Source organism: Macaca thibetana, chromosome 2, assembly GCF_024542745.1.
Source record: "Macaca thibetana thibetana isolate TM-01 chromosome 2, ASM2454274v1, whole genome shotgun sequence".
NCBI lineage: Eukaryota > Metazoa > Chordata > Mammalia > Primates > Cercopithecidae > Macaca > Macaca thibetana.
Genome location: NC_065579.1, coordinates 134,249,587 through 134,269,029, shown reverse-complemented (window position 1 = coordinate 134,269,029; position 19,443 = coordinate 134,249,587). Strand labels below are relative to the sequence as shown.

The 19,443-nt window shown below is 42.4% G+C and overlaps 1 protein-coding gene across 10 annotated transcripts in view; it reads right to left on the bottom strand.

The window, feature by feature from the left end:
* The window catches only part of ITPR1 (inositol 1,4,5-trisphosphate receptor type 1), a 354,798-nt gene that overhangs the window by 120,541 nt on the left and 214,814 nt on the right, over positions 1-19,443 (bottom strand). For 4 of the 10 annotated variants that reach the window (XM_050778575.1, XM_050778578.1, XM_050778580.1 and 1 more), the window contains 4 exons: positions 18,195-18,306; positions 12,674-12,706; positions 4,558-4,593; positions 2,965-3,012 (listed from right to left, as the gene is read on the bottom strand). In XM_050778575.1, the coding sequence (XP_050634532.1) occupies positions 2,965-3,012; positions 4,558-4,593; positions 12,674-12,706; positions 18,195-18,306 (229 nt within the window). Of the gene's footprint in view, positions 1-2,964; positions 3,016-4,557; positions 4,594-12,673; positions 12,707-18,194; positions 18,307-19,443 lie in introns of all 10 variants that reach the window. The other 6 variants (XM_050778574.1, XM_050778576.1, XM_050778579.1 and 3 more) reach the window with 2 other exon arrangements.

Below are 19,443 nucleotides of genomic sequence, written 5' to 3'. Positions count from 1 at the left end.
TCCCTAGTGTGAAAACTCGGGTTCAAGGAAAATTCTGTTTTTCTGAGACAGTGGTTTAATTTAAGAAAAATTAAAATCTGCAGAGAAAAGCCTTCCTAATCATCTTGATATAAATTACTCAACAGCACTAAGCTGTTCACAATGTACCAGGCTGAGAAATCTGATTGCAGAGAAGGAAAAAAAAAAATGACTTCTCAAATAACGTCACTTCTTCAGCTTTAACATTTGGCTGTGCAACCCTTTTTAAAAATAATACCAGTTTTTTTCCAGCAGTTTACACCTACAGTATGCAAACAAATATCAGATGTTTGTCTCAGTCAGAAATTCCCACACATTGTTACCTAAGATTGAGAAAAGAAAAAGTCATTTGTAATAAGTGTCACATTAAAACAATGAAAATTGGTAGATTAGTGATGTGGAGTAATGAAACCAAGCTCCTACTGGTCACTCTACCAACATGTGTTCCACTGATACCAATTGAACTAAATAAGTGAAGGAACTGCATGGGAAGAGAGCCAGTGTTGAACAAGGCACTAAGGAGTTAACATTGCCACACACAAAGGAGAGAGAGAACTGACCTTTTCGGCTTCCCAGGTTCCAGCCACTTAAAGATCATGTGCTTCAGGCAAGATCGCCCTCTCATGTGAGCTGTGAGCCTCTCACACCTTAGTCAGCATGAGGGTAGCGCCTGGATTTTAAAATACCTTCTTTCTCCTCTTGTTGTCTACAAAATCACCTCAATGTTTCAATCCACAAGGTATCTACAAGTTAATATCCCTTATCATATTCCAGTCACTGTGCTAAGAGCTTCATGTGCACAGGTCAGTGTCCTAAGGTATGGGGACTGTTGTCACTCCCATTTTACAGCAGAAGAAACTGAGGCATAGGGAGGTTAACTTGCTCAAAATCACACAGCTAGTACCTGGCAAAAGAAATCCCCAAAACTTGAACCTGTTTCTAATTATAAAGTTCACGGGCATAGGCAGCATTCAATACCAAGTCCTCTGAGAGCTTAGGACATGAGGGACAGCTGTGTGCGTTTACCAGCTACTCCTAGGACCTAGGACAATTCTAAAGGGTAGGCAAGGATGGAAAATAGAAGAATGCAAGGTGCCTTGGGCCATGAAATGCAGGAGATACAGGAAGCTGGAGAAGAAGGACTATAGCATCACGTCCTGAATTCTGCTGAAATGCCAACTTCCTGGAGCTATTCTCCGGTCCTAGTCTGAGAAATCACAAAGTTGATGTCTCTATCAGAGCAAGAAAACAAAAGGGATTTAGGATGCAGTGGGACTGGGCAGGGGCCTGGGTGTGTGAGCAGAGTAAAGGTGCATCTGGCTCCCCATTTATCTCAGGCATCAATTCTCCAAGACAGGCGGCAGGTAGGGAAGGTTAATGGGTACCAAAAAAAAAAGGTTAAAAAAATGAGTAAGACCTGCTATTTCATAGCATAACAGGGTGACTACAGTGAACGATAACTTAATTGTACATTTTAAAGTAACTTAAAGAGTGTAATTGAATTGTTTGCAACTCAAAGGATAAATGCTGGAGGGAATAGATACCCCATTCTCCATGGTGAGTATTTCACATTGTGTGCCTCTGTCAAAATATCTCATGTACCCCATAAATACATACACCTACTATGTACCCACAAAAATAATAGAAAAATTCTCCTAGACACCAATGATCATAGTTCCAAGACAGTCTTCAGAGTGACAGGTCATTTTTGAACTCCATGACCTTAGACAAGATGTTGAACATCCCAGAATCTCAATGTCCTACTTGTGAAATGAGGATGAAGCCTGTGTCACCAGGACATCTGGTTATCTTCCCAAAAATGGGCAACATGAAAATCAGTGCTGTTGGCATGCTCATGGATATATACAATCTTCTAGAAATGGTTTGGCAAGGCACAACCAGCACCTTAAGAACACATGTACCCCTTGGCCAAGGAATTCCTCTTCTAGGAATTTATTCAAAGATGCACACATTCATTCATTTCTTCATCAAAGGAAAAAATGATGAACCACCTGTCAATTTGGGGAATTTCAGGCAGCTGTTAACTTTCAAAGATTTTCAAAACAAATGCTCAGATACGGTATTTAATAACAAAACAGGGTACAAAAGTTGTATACTTAGAATAATCCCAATGACAACGCAAATGTGCCTGTGTCTGTTAGCACATGTGCTCATGTGTATAAAAAAATGGGTAGAAGGAAATATTAAAACATTAGTGGGGCTGGGCATGGTGGCACACACCTGTAATCCCAGCACTTTGGGAGGCCGAGGCAAGGGGATTGCTTGAGCCCAGGAGTTTGAGACCTGCCTGAGAAACATAGCAAGACTCTGTCTCTACAAAAATAAAAAATAAAAGAAAACTAGCTGGGCATGGTGCCTACGGTCCCAGCTACTCGGGAGTCTGAAGCAGGAGGATCTCGAGCCCAGGAGGTTGAGGCTGCAGTGAGCTGAGATCGCACCACTACATTCCAGCCTGAGCAACAGAGTGATATCTGTCTCTAAAAAACCACCCAAATAACAAAAACATTAGTGGCTCTTGTGGCTAGGTAATATAATTACGAACTTTTTTCCATTATTGTTATTATAAATTATCTATAATGGTCATCAGCCATTACAGTTTTTCTTTCTTTTTTTTTTTTTTTTTTTTTTTTTTTTTTTTAACATTTCACCTAAATAGAAAGCCACCACAGAAAAGAAAAAAGGACATGAAAAGCTTAGTTGGTCATTATTTGGAGGCCAGCTGGTTACAGTGCTCTGATCAGGTAGACAACAGGCAGAACCACTGTTTAGTTTCATTTATATACATGGCTGTGATTGCTCTTGAGTCAATTAGTGCTTTAACAATATCAACAACAAAAGCTGCCTCTCAATCACAGTGTGTGGTTGATGGATGTGTGATGGTCATTGATCATTAGCTCCCAATACCCAAGACTCAAGACTACGTACCCTTTTATGGTCTTCCAGCTGCCGCAGGGGTGGACTTGGTTCAAGCTCCTGCTAGGCATGCAGAAATTCCATTTTAAGTACAACACTAAGGAGACACTACCATCTGCAGCATCAGTCACACATAAAATACGTTGAGAGTTCATATATAGACAAGAGTTACACAAAAGGAGAATAGGTCTAGATTTTTGTTTTTCCCCCGAATATCCATGCTCAATTACTTTAGATGCTGCTTAATGACTGTCCCATACCCCCGACCCTAATGCACTGTTTAAAATGGGCAGACATAGGACTTTTTGGCCAACATAATTTATTGCAAAGACCATGAAGAAGAAGTTCTATATTATATGCTGTGACATTAACCCAAAAAGGGTTGTAATTCAAGGTTCAATCGGGCAGGTTCTTATGATTCATACATGCATCATTGCACAGCACATGCATAAGGACATCAAGACACACGCCTCTGAGCAGACACAGACATGGGACCACGGCTCTCCCCGCCCCACGAGTACACAAGTCTTGTAACAAAACTGTTAACAGAATGAGGAGCTCCGATTAGGATATTAAACACTGATCATTAGAAAACACAGACATACAACTTCGCTATTCAATCATTTGTTCATGTTTCATTTTTAAGGCTTCTTTCAAATGAAGTACACTTCATTCTAGCTTGAACTACGGTGATTTTGGAATAGTTTCTGAAATTAAATTTTGATACTTGGAAATATGTCTCCCCAAAAAGCTTCTCTATGATCTTACACACCTTAGGAAATGTTAGTCCCTCATTTAGTGAGTTTAGTTAGTAGCAAGAAGGATTTTTTTTTTTTTAACTGCATTGTAGGCTGGGCGCAGAGGCTCATGCCTGTAATTCCAGCACTTTCAGAGGCTGAGGCGGGCGGATCACCTGAGGTCAGGAGTTTTGAGACCAGGCTGGCCAACATGGGGAAACCCCATCTCTACTAAGAATATGAAAATTAGCCGAGCGTTGTTGCACATGCCTGTAATCCCAGCTACTCAGGAGGCTGAGGCAGGAGATTCGCTTGAACCCAGGAGGCAGAGGTTGCAGTGAGCCAAGGTTGTGCCACTGCACTCCAGCCTGGGCGACAGCAGGACTTTGTCTCAAAAAATAAAAAGATTTTAAAAAGTGCATTCTAAAATTACAAGTTTATTAGCAGCTTTTTCTACAATTATAAATATTCTTTATTATTAATTTAGAATAACTTCAAAACTGCATCATCTCTGCACAGGACCCAAAGTCAATTTTGTATAACAGCAGAAATTGTTATACAAACATCCTCACATGTCTCAACTAAACGTCTCATGATTAAGATGGTTCTGAGTGAGAACTTTCAAAGAACCACGTCCTGGCACCTGGAGGATGCTCAGTTTGGATCCAGCTCCTCAGGACTTTCTTTCTACACTGAGAGCCACATCCACGACAGCAATGATCTGTTTGCAGCCAGCCTAGAGACCTCCCTCCTACATCTACCACTGGGACAGACTCTTTGTCACAACAATTCAGACACCCAACCAGGACAACCGAGAGGCACCCATATTTGCTGGCACTGGCACTACAAATATAGGCAGGCAACACACCTCGGTGGCGTTCTCAGAATCCGGAGCGGGAGGAAGCTAGTTGGGAGTAAAACGAAGTACGTTAGTCATGGCACTTGCATCTTGTGGGCCACAGAGAAGTCCAGAGACCAACACGCAAGGACAAAACATGGAAGGAAGGATCAGAGATGAGGCAACCCTGCTGGATCACCGGCCGAAGTGGGCTTCAGCAATCAAGGTGACCAGATACCTTCAAATCAAACTGAATGTGGTTGTGCTGGAGGAGACAATTGACCTGCAATGGGGGAACACATCAAAAATAAGAACGAAACAAAAACGTCTACCACTAACCAAGAAGGAATGATGCTTTAAAACAAAGCAAGTAAAAGGAAGAACCACAGCACATCCGTGTCTCGGTCCACAGAGACAGGGAAAGCAATAGTATGCGTGTCCATGGAGGCTCTCAGGGGAGCAGGGGTAGTGATGAAAGCAGGGGCCCAAGGCTAGGGAAAGTTCCGCATGCCACATGTCTCCTGTGGGTTTAGGCTTTCTCCCATGTCTCTCCGTTCTCCACATCCTGTCCTACAGCAGGAAAGAAGACCTAGGCTCCAGCTTGGGCTTCGGGGGTGCAGCCTCCCTGCTCCAGTGTCTCTGGGAGAAACAACGTCTCCTGCACTCACAGTGACTATGGAGATGAGTTTCCCACCCCATGCATTTCCCTTGGGGGCTTCATGGTCTGGGTTTCCTGGCCCCATCCCAGCCATGCCACACAGATACCACCCTCCCCCTTGATTTCACAATTTCCAACCCATGGATGAGCAACAAAAGGATGCCTCAAAAGGACATGCAGGTGAGGGGGAAGGGATGAGAGGGCAAAGAGGGGCTACACAAAGATATGCCTGGAGAAAAGTCTACCACTCCGTCTGCAGACAGTGCCGTGAATCTGCCCTCCAAAAGGACATGTGCCTGGAGCAGACAAGAGATGTCAGATGGAACTGCCAGACCCCACCTGGACATCTCGGGACCAAAGTCACACACCAGCGGTGTGACTGGTGTGAGGTGTAGTCTGAGGCCACGGGACAAACCCAAGGCTCATGCTGCAACTGTGTGACCTTGGCCTCTAACAGAGCTCCAGCACATTCATCTCAGGGCCAGAAGGTGGCTGTCGGGTGGCGGGCCAGGGCTGGTGTTGAAAGCATGAGAGCAGTGACACTGTGAAATCTGGTGGTGTCTTCATTCAGCTCCACGCTACCCCTTTGGTAGTTTGATCACCAAGAGAGAAGAAAGCCTCTTAATACAGGGCTGCTATATTATGTAATCTAACGATTTCTGTCTTCTATTTCCCAATAGAGAAAACGAAAGAAAGATCCAGGGGATTAAACTACTTCGGCAAAGATAACAAGGGTTGCTCACTCAATTCTGGACGGATGACCTTTCATGCGTGAGCCCAACTCCACTAATCATAGGGAGAAAACTTGCCTCTGAAGCATGCAGTCTCCTGTTCGGGGTGGGGAGGGACAGTGCTGGTGGTAGGAAGGACTTGAGTGGGGGAGAAAAGTAAAAGCAGAGCACAGGTAAAGGTATTTTCAAAATGATAGAAAGATCACAATCCAAGAATGCATTTTTAACTCTACCCTTACATTCTGTACGCTAAAGAATTAAAACTGTGTAAACATTTTTGCTATCTTCCCTTAGTGCAAAACAAACATACGAGAAAAAGCAGAATTAAAGCAATTTCCCATGCATTTTAGAGCAGACAGAGATATAGACAGAAGTATTATATTCTACTATTTGCACGGACAACCCTCCCACTACAGCATCCTTTATACTGATCCAATATGATCCGAACAAAAGGATTATAGGCATGGATTCACCATAGGAATGCACACAGCTACCCTCTTACCCCTTTGCCAATCAAAACAAAAGCTAAAGAAAATAAAGATGGAACTCATGTGTCGTTTGTTTGAACTCTCTTGCCTGTGCTCTCTTTGTCCAGAGAAGCATCTCGAATTCTTTCAGAATAGAAATAGGTAGTATATATCTATTTCTTAATCACTCGGCAGGGATTATGTTTTATGATTGTACTGACACTCTATTTCCTCTGTTAAACTGCTGTCATGCTTGTTCTAAAATTAGTTTAATTAATTCTTAAAACAAAAATTAAATGTAAATTAATAACTGTCTTTTTTCTCTTGAAAATTTTATGAAGCCGTTTGAGAAACAGAGGATACTGTGCAGCTTCAAGAATTACGTCTAACCAGAAAAACACTTTTCAATGTGATCTCTTTATGGAATAGGTTGGAAAACCCCAGAGCGCTGCATGAGCATCCTGTGACTATGGCTCATCCAGGGTTTAGCTCTGGCGCTCTGTGTGGCCCTGAGCGAGTCACTGAACGTCTCTGGGCATTCAGCTCCCGACCTATTCAAGGAGGACAAAGCAAATATTCTTTTTCTGTGTGTTTGTTTCTGAGACGGAGTCTTGCTCTGTCGCCCAGGCTGAAGTGCTGTGGCATGATCTTGGCGCACTGCAACCTCCACCTCCAGGGTTCAAGCAATTCTCCTGCCTCAGCCTCCTGAGTAGCGGGGATTACAGGCATGCGCCACCACACCCAGCTAATTTTGTATTTTTAGTAGAGACGCAGTTTCACCGTGTTGGCCAGGCTGATCTGGAACTCCTGACCTCAAGTGATCCGCCCACCTCAGGCTCCCAAAGTGCTGGGATTACAGGTGTGAGTCACCGCGCATGGCTGCAAATATTCTTTAGGATTCCTTCTAGCTAAAATACTAATTAATCCTTGGTTTATTTTCAGTAAACTTCATTTCACAATATCTAGCCGGCAAGTTCCCTGAATAATCCAACCCGCTGGGACATAAAATGTTTCCAGGCATGGAAGGGGCCAGGCCACACGTGGTATCTAAGTTGGTAAAACCACCAATAGCCTATAATAGCACTTCCTCCTATAAGAATGTTGGCTATGTTTCCTTGAGGATAAGGTTATTTTACAGCAATAAGCTGTAATTTCAATAAATATAAGCACATTAATAGGATATGTATGTTCAAATAAGATCTTTATAAATACAATGTATAATACCCCAAGCAAAAGATAATGTTTAATAAGTGAATAAATGGAATTATATTTTTATTGTCACTATTTTTTTTTTTTTTTTTACATGAAAGGTGAAGCCCTCATTGAACATGTATTCACGAGGAATGTTTTGAGGGCATAGGCTGTCTGAAATTCCCATGTTCTGTATTCCTGCTTAGTCCCAGGACCAGTCACTACATTCAGGTGCTGGCACCTCCAGTCAAAGCCAGTATCACACACCAACAGGTGATTCATAGCGATCTGATGTGGTCTGGTTTTGAGCTTAGAAACCAACTAGTGCCCCCTACTGCCTCTTCATATTTACTCTGCAATCTTAAGTCTTCCCAGTGTTTTTAGGCAAGGTGAGCAAAACCTAACAATAGAAAAATAACTCCCAATGACTGGCTTTGAAATAGAAATTCAAACTGCATCTCAAGTCTCTGAATCTTAAGTGTCCTTCCCGCATGAGGCCATGAATCAGGCCCTCATTATGGTACCTTGGGTAGTAACTGAATATATGCATATACGACACGGATCTACTCACTTGCAACACATAATGTACCTAGCATTTTATCAAGGAACGAGTTTCTACTATAAATGAAGAAAATTATACTTTATCATTCTTAAATGAAAAGGAGCACATAGACTTCCTAAGGTGACTATTTCTGGTATTTGCACAATTGCAAGCACCCACATCCATCCATCCGCTTCATGTGTGCCTATCACAGACCAGCACAGATCGCGGCCTGCAAACACCCTTTGTTTTCTACTGCCCTCAGCAGGAATCCCCCTCCTACCCTGGGGTTTCTAGAATTTTCCTTTGAAATGGGATGTCTCTTTCTATGACTACCCTGATAGAAACTGAATGCAATTCAAAAAATGTAACTGTATCACAGATCTAGTTATCAGCAAATCAAAGACAATTTGTATCTCCAGCTCCTTGAATTAGTCTTCAGAGTTCCTTTCCACTCACTCACAACCTCAGAGGAGACCAACAAACAAATAGCGAACAGGCTTGCAAATATGTTTGCTGGGTCCGGTCCTGCATGAGCCTCTGAAAACCCACACCAAGAAAACAGAAAGCTTTAAAGAAAATTGAGCTAAAATAGAAGTTATCTAGCATTTCAGTAGAGCAACTTTAAGTCTTCCTATCTGCTGAGACAACTATCTTTACTAACTGTATTTGTTTTTAGAAACAGAACTAAGCAAAAATTATTTAGCTCCAACAATGTGGTTTCACCTACATTTTATAGAACGAGCTCATCGGAACTCAATAGCAAAGTTCATTTTTTAAAAACACATTCTGACATGACCAAATTATACAACTTCAGTCATTATGGAATAATCTCAGTGATATACATATATATATATATATCTCCACTGATTCTGCAATAGCTTCTGTATGTTCTGAGTTGAGTTTGCTCTGTGGTTGCCAGTGTCTAACAGTAAACAGCCCTACTGCATTTATTGGCAATTACTGCTGAAGGTCACACATCAGCAGTGAGCCTAAATTCCAGGAAAAAAAAGCAGCTCTTATGTAACTGCTGCCTGAACGCTGGCAGGTACCCAACCCAGCAGTTCACAGCAATGTAAAAAAGTAGGACACCTCCACCCTGGGTTGGGCGTCATGAGAACGCCCCCTGAAGGTGAAATTTAATCATTCTGTGTTTCTCCCTTTCCCCCCTCTCTGAATTTTACAATGGCATCTTTTGCCTGCAGAAGCAGCTCAAGGTAGAAGTTGAGGAGTTAACATATGCAGGCTGCAGCTGCCCTGAGTAGCTGGAATGTGAATTTAGCTTTTTTGTTGCAATGCAGGAGGGCAAAGTTGCTAGCTAGCACCAATGGCTCCAGAGATTCCACAGTTCCAAGGAGGCAGTGATTCAATGGGAATCACATCTCAAAAATGTAGAAACAGACACATCCATTGAACTACAGTACACGCTTTCTAAACACACCAATCCTTTCTACAGACACGTCTATGAAAACTAGGCGGATTACTGTTCTGCTCACCAACTCGGGAGTACTTCGCCAGAACTCTCTGTTTGATTAGCGCAGCGCTTTAAAGCTTAGGAAAGTAATTCACATGATTACCTGTTGGGGCCACTCACCTGTCATCACCTGATCTCCTAAGCTGCTACCTGGCCTCCCTGCTTAGGTAGAAGTCCCCGGATTCCCTGAGCTTCTCCTTTCTAATGTGTCTCATGGTTGAGAGCTGTCATCTTGCACGAACCTATATTATTATCCGTTTGCCCCCACAAAACTGTAATCTCCAGAATGGCAGACACTGTGCCCATTTGGGGCACCACTGAATCCAAATCCCCTGGACATAACAGGCACTCAAATATTAGTCATATAAACCAATGTCTTTAGCACCAGCTGGTAACTGTTTCAAGCCAAGAATGGCTAGAGGAGAGAACTTTCTGGGGTGATGGAAACATTCTGTATCTTGATTTAGGTGGTGGCCACACTGGTGTACACATGTATAACAATTCGTCCAGCTCTGAGCGGAAGGTACACCAACACAAGGAGTTTACCTCTCTCCTCCACCCCATCTGTCCCCCGACCCCAGCCCCAAGGGATTAAGAAAAATCAGGGGGTAAGGATGGAGACTCTGCTTCTTTGTTTGCCAAAAAGCAAACAACCCTTCCTTTTCCTGGTTTCAAACAAAATTTTATTCTAGAAGGCAGCGGGGAAGACCCCATACCATGCACTTTTCTTGCAGGAAATCTACACCTCTGTCCTCATTTCACCCTGTTTTCTCAGAGCACGGACAGGGCCTCAGTAGGCATTGTGCTTTTTTTCAAGTCATTAATTGCGCATCAAGTGGCCTTTATGATCAAAGCATGGTGGCCCTTCCTCAATGGGCCGCTGGGCAGGCCCTACACGGCCTTGGGGCTATTCCCCACCACATTTAGACTTTGGAGCATGGGTGTGCAGTTCAGATGTGAGGCCCTGCCCTCATCCTGGGCCAGCATGAACTCTCATTAAGCTTCTGCAGACCTCCAGCTGTGGGCTGCAGGTTTCCAGGAGTACACACCGGCAAACGGCTTGGTGGGGGAGAAACCACGGGAGCTGCGGTAGCTTCCAGAACAGCATCAACAACAAAGGCCAAGGAGGCATCTCTGCTGAGAGGGCCAGATCCACCAGCCTGAGGGGCTGGGGACAGGGCATCAGTGTCCCGGCACTGACGGTTTCCAGGGGAACAACGCAGAGGGGGATCCACAGTTGCTTCTTCAGGGAATTTTCAAAGAATCTGAGTGGCTGCCAGAACATTCCTCTTTTATAAACAGACAGTATTCTATTTCCTAGAGTATAATTATAAACACACCTGCTCCAACTGTGGAATCTTTCCATAAGCGAGCAATAAACTCCCAGCCAGGAGACCCAAGTTCTATCTTGAGCAAGCAAACACATCAACTGATTACTATGGTGCAAAACAGTGTATTAATAACACCACAGACTCTGATTGGGGAAGGTTTTCCTTTCCCGACTTAATTTGTACTTAAGCAAATAAAAACTCTACCTCAATATTTCAGGGGGAAAATTTACATCAGTGAGGCATTTACAACACTATGTAGAAACAAGAGTCTTAAAGGGTGCCAACACCAAATTCAGCATAGAAGTGATTTTTCTGGCATACAAATAACCCGGAAGAAGGAATGCTAAACAGGAAATGGCGAAATTCCCTGCAGTTATAGCAGTTAATTAAGTTGGTGCATTCCCTTTTGTTTTTCTCACCTTCCAGTCTTCCCAGAAGGCATGGCCCTCTCAACTGCTCCTGTCTAATTAAGGAAAAGTCTGTGTTTATGGAATTTACTGTGGCAGAACGGTAAGCACATCGGGAAAGCCAGTCATGTGTTTGTCCTGATTTAGTCACTGTCTAGCTGTGTGAGCTAGGACCAGCCACTGAGCCTCTCTGAGCCCCGTTCCTGAAGTAACTCTGCAAATTCAACATAACTACTCATGCTGCTTTCTGTTTCAAACCTGTAATTCAAACTCTCCTTAGGGATATCTGAACCATTTCTTAGTATTCCTGAAATTACAGTGTATTAATTACAGTAGATACTACAGTAGACAGCATGTTCTATTTGGTAGCTCCATCTCATCTAAAGGCATTTGTTGCTCTGGCAAAAGAAGAAACAGAGATCTGAAGTAGGTCAGAGAAGTGACTTTTAAAAGACAAATTAAGTTTTAGTCCAGTTTGTTTGATTTGCCAACCAATTAAACCCTCTCAATTATGTACATGAATTCCTCAAATTAAATTTTTCCGGTAGCATTTACCTAGCATGTATCACAACCTAAAAATATAGCAAAGAATATTGAAAAAATGGACAAAACAGAAAACATTCAAGAGGCCCCCAAATCCCAAACAAAATGACCACTAATCAGTCTCCAGGGTAATTCTGGGTAAGGGAAACTAGCTTGATACATAAGTGCAGAAGCCACTGGATGATACTCAATTTCTGGATCTATACATAGTTTTCCTAGAAGAGAAGCCATGGATACAGTACATTTCTAACCTCGCTGGTGAGCCTGCGGATGGAAAGTCTCAACTAGAACGTAGGAATTCACATTGCACTTAAAAAAAGTTGTATATGAACTCTCACACTCAATACTGTTCAATACATAGACCAAGAGAGTAATGAGTTTTCCTTTTTCACTACTTTCAGATTATACCAATGCTGTTGTATCTTTTGGCATCAGATGCTTTACTTACAGATAGAGAAAAGTTCTTTAGGTCAATTTCAAAACTGACTTTCAGAGATAGGTTAATGGCCAGCGTCAACCACCAATTCAGTTGAGATTTTAGACAGCGAACAATTAAAATCTTATCACAGTTTAGAAAGTCTTTATCTAGACTTAGATGAGATCTCCAAGGACTAATGGCAAACAAACTCATGGGAAATGCTAACACAGACACGACAGACTCCACTCACTCCCAGAGGGCACACCACACAAAGCCAGATACTCTGACGCTATGAGACTAGAGGAGGGATCACAGGGCTAACTGGGAGGGTGTCACAGAAACACCACCATGAGACATGAAAAACAAAAAACAACAAAATTAGGACCTCAGCATTATCCAATTCATCAATGGAAATTAGCTGGAAAAGAAAAAAGGGGAGAGAGAAAGAAGGAAATGTTAGGAAAGGAAATACAAGCCAGCCAAGTTTACAGACTTTACTCTTATTGCTGCTTTCTCCTTAAAGCCTTGCCAGACGGGTAACCATCCTAAGAGGCTTGGGCACTGAGGACATGGCCAGAGCTCACAGTGACATCTGCTCGGGACCAAAACGGACACGATGCTGCCATACTTTATTCACATGTCAGGCATCAGACCTCACAGGTCACTTAACCACGTGTGCAGACAGCCCTGCGCTTGCTTGTGGACATGAAAACTTGAACCGAGCTGGGAGCAAGGGCAAATTCCCCAATGTTTTTTCCACAGAGGGTGGGAAAGAGTAGAGTGAAAGACTAGAGTAGAATTAGCCCAGTTTAAAAGAAAATTCTTTCCTTAGCCTCATTTTATGACTCAGTGGGGGGACAGAAGCTCAAACAGTACCAGCTGTAACTTCAGCAGCTAATAAGACCAGCATATCCCCAGCCTGGTCTTGTGGATGATTAAAGGAAACTACATTCCCTCTAGGATGATTAGTGCCAACTCAAGTGGTAATAGTGACATGGGATTTATCAGCATCGTGTCCAAGAAAAACAAAAGCACAAGAGAAGTATCACAGTTATGCTTGTTTAAGGATAGATGGATGATACTCAACTGATTTTTTATTAGGCTTTGTTAACATTGAGTATATTTTGCAAATTTAAGTTGCTGTCAAAAACACTAGTAGCTGGAAATGTTAATACTTTACTCACCTGCAGCAAAGACGCTTTGGTAATTAATAGGAGACTGACAATGTAGGAAATGAAAGCCCAGGCATTACCTGAGGTCATATACTTTCTAGTACTAAAACAGCTCCTACTATTCAGAAGGGAAACAGATTTTAAATACATTCTGAGATATCCTTTTACATTAATTCCTGGCCTCTGAATTTCTTTCCAAAGCTCTTTGAGTAATAACTTAAGTCAACAGCAGTTTAATAATAAAAACCTACAGTAAACAAAATCAGTTATTAATAATACATAAAATAACTATGTTTCCTTCTCAAGCCAGGTCTAGGGGCTTGAAGATTTTCTGAGTTAGAGAGTGATTCAGATTAAATTTTAGAGATATTTAGCTGTAGGAGATTATTTTCTTTTCAACACAGACATGGTTTAAATTGTAGATTAAAAGCAGAGATTAGTAGGCATTGCACACAGAGTATTTGTAAAGTCCTGATATAATTTTAAAGTTTATTAACTTTGAATACCCAGGATAGAAAGACACTGTAAGCATCATGCAAAAATATATTGCATCATTATCTTGGTGATAGTTTTAATATTTATTTTATATTTAACACTCTCTGAGAAGTATATGCATTGGTGGTCCTCTGAATTGTAGGGACATAAGAATTAAAGATGATTTTTTTTATTCCTAAGTGGTCATGATTAAAATCTCTGGCCATCTTCTTCAGTCAGCCCCTACCTTTCATCATACGTGATAATTTGTTGTTGTTGTTGTTGTTTTGAGATGGAGTCTTGCTCTGTCACCCAGGCTGGAGCACAATGGCGCAGTCTTGGCTCACTACAACCTCCACCTCCTGGGTTCAAGTGATTCTCCTGCCTCAGCCTCCCAAGAAGCTGGGATTATAGGAGTGTGGCACCACGTCAGACTAATTTTTGTATTTTTAGTAGAGATGGGGTTTCTCCATGTTGGCCAGGCTGGTCTCAAACTCCTGACCTCAGGTGATCCACCCGCCTCGGCCTCCCAAAGTGCTGGGATTACAGGCATGAGGCACTGTGCCCGGCCATGAAAGTTCTTGAACAGGTACTTCTTGGGGGCACTGGACCCAGACAAGTGAACCAACCACTTGCTACTCACTAGCCTGATTCCTCTGTGTGGGAACTGATCAAAACTACAGATTTTGGAAGATCTTGGGACAATCACACTTTGTAAACTCACTTGTCATCTACTGGAGAGTGTTTTCAACAGTGTGAAAAATCAGCAAGAGCTGAAGACTAGATGTTTAAGTTTTGACACATTTAATGCTCTCAGGGCTAATGCCCACTATTGTTTACCTAATCGTGTAACATAATGGAAACTTAGAGGTTCAAACTGTAGGCAGACCTCAAAACACTCAAATGGTGTCCATCTGTTCACTGATAATGCAATGGTGAAGAGCTAGGACTCTAGGATCAGACTGTTTGGGTTTGAACGCCAGGTTTCCTTGTTATTAACTATGTAACCCCGGGCAAATTCTGGAGCTCTCTGAGCCTATGTTTTCTCTTCCTTGCGTATAAAATAGTTAATGACAATAGTGGTATTTATCTCTGAGGCTGAACTGAGATAAGGTAGATGTGTTTAGTATAGTGGCTAGCACATGACAAGAGGTCGATCCATGTTATCATTGTTACTTATGACATAATCTAGGAAACGAGTGAATATCCATGACTTTTAAAAAGTGTAGGTCAGTCTTACAGTGATTCTATCATGTTTCAGTCTATTTAATATGGGTGACAGTTCTTCATGGCTTTTTTCCCCAAGGCAGGGAGATCCATACAGGCACGCCAATGTTTTTGAACAGGATAATAAAGAATGATGTCAACTTTCTTTTTCATCTGTGACCTTGACTAAGTACTCAAGTTGAATGAAATAGTAAAGATGGGAAAAGGTACCTACGTCTCATCATCTTTAAGGATTATTGCTTAGAAAAAAGGCAAGAAAACCCGGCCCACACATGGTGCACACCACCTCAGGGGAGGCTGGAGAGGACACTGCACAGGGATTCAGGAAACCCAGACTCTAGTCTTGCTCTCATATAGACTTCACACGTGACCTCAGGCAGTCTCTCAGCTCTGAGCCCCAGCCTCCTCGTATGCACAGGGAGAGTTGGAAGAGGCCATGCCAGGGCCCCTCCAGATCCGATTCTCTGGCTGTGAAGGCTCAGGAGGGGGCAGAGAAGCAGAACAATTCTGGACATCACCAAGGAGGTGTCAGTCATGGGACAAGCTCCATAAGAGGCCACTCATCAGCAAACGGGGATGGGAGGAGGGATACGGCCTCTACACTCACCGTGGTGTCGTCCTCAGCACTCAGGCCAAAGAACACCTCATTTATTATACTGACTCAAGCGAACTGGTTTGCTTGAGAAAGGTTAGTTCTTTGGCTCCGGGTTATTTCTGCCCTTGAAAAAGTTGGCCTGCCCTGTGCGTCATGCTTCTTTAGTCAAACGGGGCAGCCAGTAAACCATCAAAAAGCATCTTCAAAAAGCCTTAGTGAGACAGACAAAGTGAATACCAGCTACCAGGTCAGAAGACAGAAATACTTTAGTGTCCCTTGTTCTCCTTCTCTCTCTTTTGAAGTTCAATTAATAGGAATGTTTAAGTAGCATTTCCCGGTAGTCAAGCATTGGGCCAGCAGCACTGCAAGTCTTGCAGGTTTAGAGTGGCTAACGTGGGTTTCTAGAGCATCTTCCTTGGTTTCATGGCATTTTCCATGCTGGCCTATAGTTTGCTCATGTTCATGGAGGGGAATGACAGCCCTAACCAGACTGGAAAGAAATGCCATCTCTCTCCAAGCCTCTCTGCTTAGGTGTGACTAATTTCTTCAGCAGCTGAAAAGGATTTAACTAGACCCCAGGAATCTCTATGAAACTGTGATATAATTTACTCTTTCCAAGTGATCTCCTTTGAGCGTCCTCTCAACCCTATGCCCTTTCTTTCTCCATGAGCTTTATAACATGCATTATGATATTTCTCATGTGGCATCCCCTGGGGCCTGGGATGCTCTCCCCATTGGCACTAACGGGTAGGGGCAGGGAGCAGGGCAGCACACTTTCCATATGGCCTCAAAGACCCGGACATACTTGTCCGCCATGCAATCGAGACTCAGGAAACTCCAGGACAATACTTCTACTTTCCAGGTTATAAAAAGACAACTGCAGGGAACTGCATGTATAATCACAACTTGTAACAGTCACTAGAATAGAGGCACCAAAGTTTACTTTAAATACCTCGGTTATAGAAAGAAATAGATATTCCAAATAAGAGAAATTTGTGGTCTCCAGATTTGAAAAATCAGGTTTTAGGCCCATGGATGCAAAAATACTCACTCAGCTTTGGTGGATTTAACCTTTTTTATGGAGAGCAAGTTTCTGTAACTAGATTCATATTTTATAAATGTTTCTGAAAACTAACTTCAAGAGAAATGATGATCTTGTGAAATAAACAGTTATTATTTATCTGTCCGGTAAGTGTATTCTCTGCCATCAGCCTTCCCCCGACCCCCCGCCTTTTTTTTCTTTTCTTGTTTTTAAGAGCAAGACCTACTAGGTGCCTATACAGGTATGAACAGGCCATCCCAGCACTTCTCACTTTACCAGGGGTCTTCACTTCTATCATTTATATTTATAAACTCTTGTCTGGCAGGTTTTCTCTGCAAAATTCCTACTGAGTTACAGAAACCTATGTTCTAATTAGTTTCTAAAAATGTAATGGAGATTTCTAGTCACGGAATTGCTTGTTGCTTATAGATTATGCCCCATGGTATAAACTAAGAAACCACAAAATCTGTTTTCTGTTTTCTTATCCAAGGAGTCTCACTAGTAACATTGCTCTAATATTAATGAGAGAGAGGTTACAAAGGAACATTCCTGCAGACATTTATACTTGCGACAATCTGGTTGTCACCATCCATTTTGACAAGGCAGGCTGATTTAACTATCAAGGCTTCTTCCTAGAGCTGAAAAAATGACTTACTGGGTATTTTGATAAGTCGGTGATATCAGCATATTCACCTACTCAGAAATTGTTGCTAAGCATAGCTGGCTGACCATTAGTGAACGTTATTACCTTCAAATGAAAATGGGTGAGACTTAAATTCATGCCCATGATTTGTTGCTGGGGGCTGAAAGGAAAGGGAATGGGATTGTTTCTGTCCTGCTCTGCCCAACATTAGAGGTGTAAGGAATGGAGCTGGTATATCCTTGCTCACTGAATATACTAAGAACAATCAGGTCACGGGACTGTCCATTTCCCAATCTCCCTCAGCAGTGGTGACGTGTATGCCTGCCTTAATTGCAGTTAGAAGTGGAGGGCGTTTCTTGGTGCACTGAAAGGATTGTGCAACATCTCATCTGAACGAGGCAAGTAAACCTACAGGTATGCTTAGCTGAAACCTAAAAATCAGAAACGCATACTTTGATACACAAGAGGCATTTGCTTCTCACTGGGAATTTAAATAGATGGAAAATCTTGTTATTATCACTTCTCTGACATTAGATTATGTGGCAAGCAGCCTATGAGAGACGACTAAGTATTTTTGACTTTTAAAAGAGAGAGTCATATGATTTAGCTCCCTTTAAGGGCTGGATAACCAGCTTTTTTTTTTTTTTTTTTTTTTTTAAGTCAGTAATGCCCGAGCTAAGGTGGGCTTTTAAAGGTCCCTCCCTTCAATTTCATAGCAAAACTTGGTTTGACCATGAAAATAAAATGCAATACCTTTTCTCCATAGCCTCTATCTTTGGTCATCATTTCCCTCAGGGTCTGGAGGACCTTAATGCAGAGCTTCTCCTCATTTTCTTCTAGCAGCTGTTTTGTATGCTTTATTAACCTGAATGGGGGGAAAGCCATGGATTACGTCCTTGAAGCTAACTTTAAATTAAAAACACTTCACAAGCAATTTATTTTAACTAGTCCGTTAATGAACAAATATTTATTAAGAGCTCTCAGGTTAAACATACTTCAGGGCATTCCCTGAACTGAGAACAGCCAGTTAGCGACTGTGTCTCAATAGCGACACCTGCTGGTAAGTCACAGCAAACAGGCTCACTGAGCAGGAGTCAGCCACATACAATGGAGAGATTATATGGACAGAAGAACCGAGACAGAGGTCCACTCAGACCTGCTCGTATATAAAGCGTGGCTATTTATCCACTGAGAATTGCCGGTAAAATGGGTCAAATATGCCAACACTGTAAAAAAAGAAACAACTCATGAGGACGATGGTTGAGGCCAATACACACAGTTCCCTTATGCACAAGCTTGTCCTTAGAGGGGTCTAGAAAAGTAAGAAACTCATAGGCAGAGTCCAGCCCCAAGCTAAACAAACAACTAATCTCAGGGTAAAAAAAATTTTTTTTTTTTTTTTTTTGAGACAGGTTCTTATTCTGTTGCCCAGGCTGGAGTGCAGTAGCATGATCTTGGCTCATTGTAGCCTCTGCCTCCTGGGTTCAAGTGATTCCCCTGCCTCAGCCACAGAGTAGCTGGGATTACAGGAGCCCACCACCATGCTTGGCTAATTTTTGTATTTTTAGTCAAGATGGGGTTTCATCATGTTGACCAGGCTGGTCTTGAACTCCTGACCTCAGGTGATCCACCAGCCTCCGCCCCCTAAAGTGCTGGGATTACAGGCACGAGCCACTGTGCCTGGCCTTAAGGCAAAAATCTAATGGAGATTTCTAACCATGGGTCTGCTTGTTGCTTACAGATTACGCATAAGGCATAAACTAAGAAATTAAAAAACTGTTAGGAAAAGATGGTGAGGTCACGATAGGTCTGAGATTTCTGAGGGCTGAGGGGTCATGGCTTTTTTATGTCTGTACCACAGCACACAGTGGGTGCACCGTAATGAACGAATGAATGGGCATGCAGTTAAAATAAGAACTTCTCACCAAAAAACAAAGCAAAACAAAACAAAACAAAAAAGTGTCAGTAAGCAGGATTTAATAGACAAACTTACTTTGGGGAG